This window comes from Castor canadensis, chromosome X, assembly GCF_047511655.1.
Source record: "Castor canadensis chromosome X, mCasCan1.hap1v2, whole genome shotgun sequence".
In the NCBI taxonomy this organism is placed as follows: domain Eukaryota; kingdom Metazoa; phylum Chordata; class Mammalia; order Rodentia; family Castoridae; genus Castor; species Castor canadensis.
This window is the reverse complement of record NC_133405.1, coordinates 109,770,333-109,773,497: the sequence shown is the minus strand read 5'-3', so window position 1 is coordinate 109,773,497 and position 3,165 is coordinate 109,770,333. Positions and strand designations below refer to the sequence as shown.

Genomic DNA, 3,165 nt, shown 5'->3' with positions numbered 1-3,165 from the left:
GTGGCGGATGTGAGAGACTTGACTTGAGGCACAGTCCTGAAGCAGGTAGATTCCAGTCAGAAGAGAGGGGAGCCGTCCAAGGGGCTGCCAGGTGTTAAGGTAAGACTCTAAATGAGGGCAGAGGGGACCCCAAGACTGAGAATAGAGAGAGCCCCAAAGAGCAGAGTCGCACCCCTGTCCTCGGTCCTGTACACCTGGGCCGGGCTGTCAGACTAAACCTTCCCCCATGGTTCCTCCTTCGGTTCTGAATGAGGCCAAGGCCTTGCTCCATGGGGGAGGGGGAGCAGCATTTGCACAGTCACTATTAGTCAGTCACGAAAAAGTTCTCAAGGAAAGTGGCTAGGGGAACACCCACTGAAGGAAAATGGCGGAGCCTCTGAGGACCAGCAGAGAAGAAGGGGGTGGGGGAGGGGGGCGGGGAGCGGAGCGGAAGTAGTATGCATTGACTTCCGCCTCCAGAGTCTGAACCAGGAGAGCCCAGAAGATGTAACATAGTATCTTCCATCTCTTCTCAGTCCTGTGAACGCTGGGATGGGCTGTCGGCCTCAAACTACACCCCCCCCCCGCCCCTCCGTGATTACTGCCTCCAGTTCTGAATGAGGCCAAGGCCTTCCTTTATGGGGAATGGGGAGCAGTATGTGCAGACTCGCCATTAGTTGTCATGAAAATGTCCTCTGGGAAAGTCCTGGAGAGAACATCCGCTGAAAGAGAATGGCGGAGCCCCTGAGCACCACCAGGGCTGGGGGGAGAAGTGACTCAGGCTGGTGGCCTATTCTTGTAGGCAAAGGATGTGGAATTACTTAGCACAGTGTTACAGCCTCACCCCATCCCATTATTGCCCAAACAAGGATCATGAGTCAAAACTGACAGGCTCCGGACACTAGAAAAACGGCAATCACAGAATCATGCCCTCCATTATTGTCACCTCTGACAGAGCAGGGGAAGGGTTTCAGTTGGGGTGACAGCTGACTAACTCTACTGCAGTCTAGTGTCCCTGGAAGCTTTGGTGTGAGTGGGCAAATTTAAGTTCACAAAAGGAGAGTTCAAGTTCCTTACCTGGATTCAAAGTAAGACTTCTGAGTGAAAACAAAGGGTATCACCCAAGCCTAAAAATGTCCCATGGAGTGTAACTCTTCTTTTCAGCCCTGAGAATCCTTGCACAGGGAAGAAAGGGGAGGTACATACAAATTTAAACTTCATCTTCACAACAGATGTTTGGTATTCGATATCAGATACACATTACAACAGGAAAATTGACAATGGCCCTATCAGCTGCCTCTTTAATGAAACCTGTGGCCAAAATTAACAGCAGTAATTTCCTCCTAAAAGAAAGGACAGGTGCTACATAGTCCAAACACAACTTTCTACTTGAATGCTGAGAATGTTCCGGTTGGGTTTGTTGACTGTGCCCTCAGGAGGATTCTAATTAGCTCCTTCAGATATTTGGGGACACCAAACCCATGATGATAAGAGGCCTGTGAGGCCTCATAATGAAATGTAAGGAAGGGCAGTGAGAGACGCTTCCATTGGAGTCACAGTAATTGAGTTAACTACTGAAGAAACTTATCATCTACAGTTTTTCCTTTAGGCAGTGATTCTTCATTAGTTGCTGTCCTGTCTGCACTTTGCCTATCTCACATCACTAGAACCACCATGCCTAAGAACCAGAAACATCCTCAGGGCACACATTACCAAGGCCTTCAGCCCTGCAATGAGACCCAGGGCCAAGAGGCTTCACTGGTCTCCAAAGGTATGGATGAGAAATTTCTCTCCTCCTCACATCCTGTGATGCCTAACAACCTGAAGGAGGCTCCTGTTGCTGAGACACCCAGTAAGCCTGAGGATCTTCAGAGTTCTTCCTCTTCTTCCCTTGCCATCACAGCCACCTCTCCAAGCAAATGTGATGAGAGTTCCAGTAGTGAAGAAGAAGAGGCTAAGCCAATCACCTCACTGATGGCACCAGGCACCAACAATATGCACATAGAAGCTCTGGATGAGAAAGTGGCTGTCTTGGTGAATTTCTTGCTGCTCAAGTATCAAATGAAAGAGATAGTAAGAAAGGAAGATATCTTGAAGTTTATCATCAGAGAGCAGGAGGATCACTTCCCTGAGATCCTCATGAGAGCCTCTGAGCGCCTGGAGATAATCTTTGGCCTGGATGTGAAGGAAGTGGACCCCACCAACCACTGCTATGGCCTCTTCATCAAACTAGGCCTCACCTATGATGGCATGCAGAATGATGAAGACAGCGTTCCCAAGACCGGCCTCCTGATTCTTATCCTGGGTGTGATCTTCATGAAAGGCAACAGTGCCACTGAAGAGGAGATCTGGGAGGTGCTGAATATGACGGGGATCTATTCTGGGAAGCAGCACTTCATCTTTGGGGATACCAAGGAGCTCATCACCAAAGATTTTGTGAAGGAAAAGTACTTAGAGTACCAGCAGGTGGCCAACACTGATCCTGTGCAGTATGAGTTCCTGTGGGGTGCAGGAGCCCATGCTGAAACCAGCAAGATGAAAGTCCTGGAGTTTGTGGCCAAGGTTCATGGGACTGACCGCACTGCATTCCTATCTCAGTATGAGGAGGCTTTGTTAGAGGATGAAGGTGGAGCACTTACCACAATTTTAAGTCTGTAATTTTTCAGGTTCCATTGCCACTGTTGGGTCTGGTGTCATGTGTAGCAGCTTTTTCCATACCTAGTGAAGTCAGAGATAGATTGTTCACATATTGTTTAAAGAGAGTTATTAGTTTTGAAATAATGTAGTCCCGGGTTAGTCAAAATATGTCATCCATTGTTTCCTTTTTTGTATGTTCATGTTTACAATTTATGATTTTATTTTATGACTGTGTTTTTGAAATGCTTCATTTAAAATTAATTCAGTAGATGTTTAATTAACTTCTAAATGTCCAAGTTGCAAACCATTGGGTCACACATTTAATGCTGTTTAGGGGTTAAATAGCATGACTTTTGCCTTCTTGTTAAGCAAACTATAAAACTATCGATTTTCGGTTTTGACCTGCAATAAGATAACATCGCATTTCTCTAGACATTTCTTTGGAAATATGAAAGAATTCAGCTTTGGGAAAGTGGGCATCAAATTGGAGAAATAGAAAATTATCTAAATGATTTAACTGTTGGCTTTCATATTCCTTTTAGTGTGTGC

The 3,165-nt window shown here is 46.3% G+C and overlaps 1 protein-coding gene across 1 annotated transcript; it reads left to right on the top strand.

Annotated features, from left to right (window-relative positions):
* The first annotated feature begins 1,653 nt into the window (after window positions 1-1,653).
* Window positions 1,654-2,637, top strand: Mageb16 (MAGE family member B16). Its single transcript, XM_074062283.1, has one exon. It carries the CDS (start codon window positions 1,654-1,656, stop codon window positions 2,635-2,637), a length of 984 nt encoding a protein of 327 aa, XP_073918384.1.
* The last annotated feature ends 528 nt before the right edge of the window (window positions 2,638-3,165 follow it).

Bases quoted from the DNA above. Each gene is read 5' to 3' on its own strand.
- Mageb16 (XM_074062283.1), top strand. From the start codon at position 1,654: ATGCCTAAGAACCAGAAACATCCTCAGGGCACACATTACCAAGGCCTT.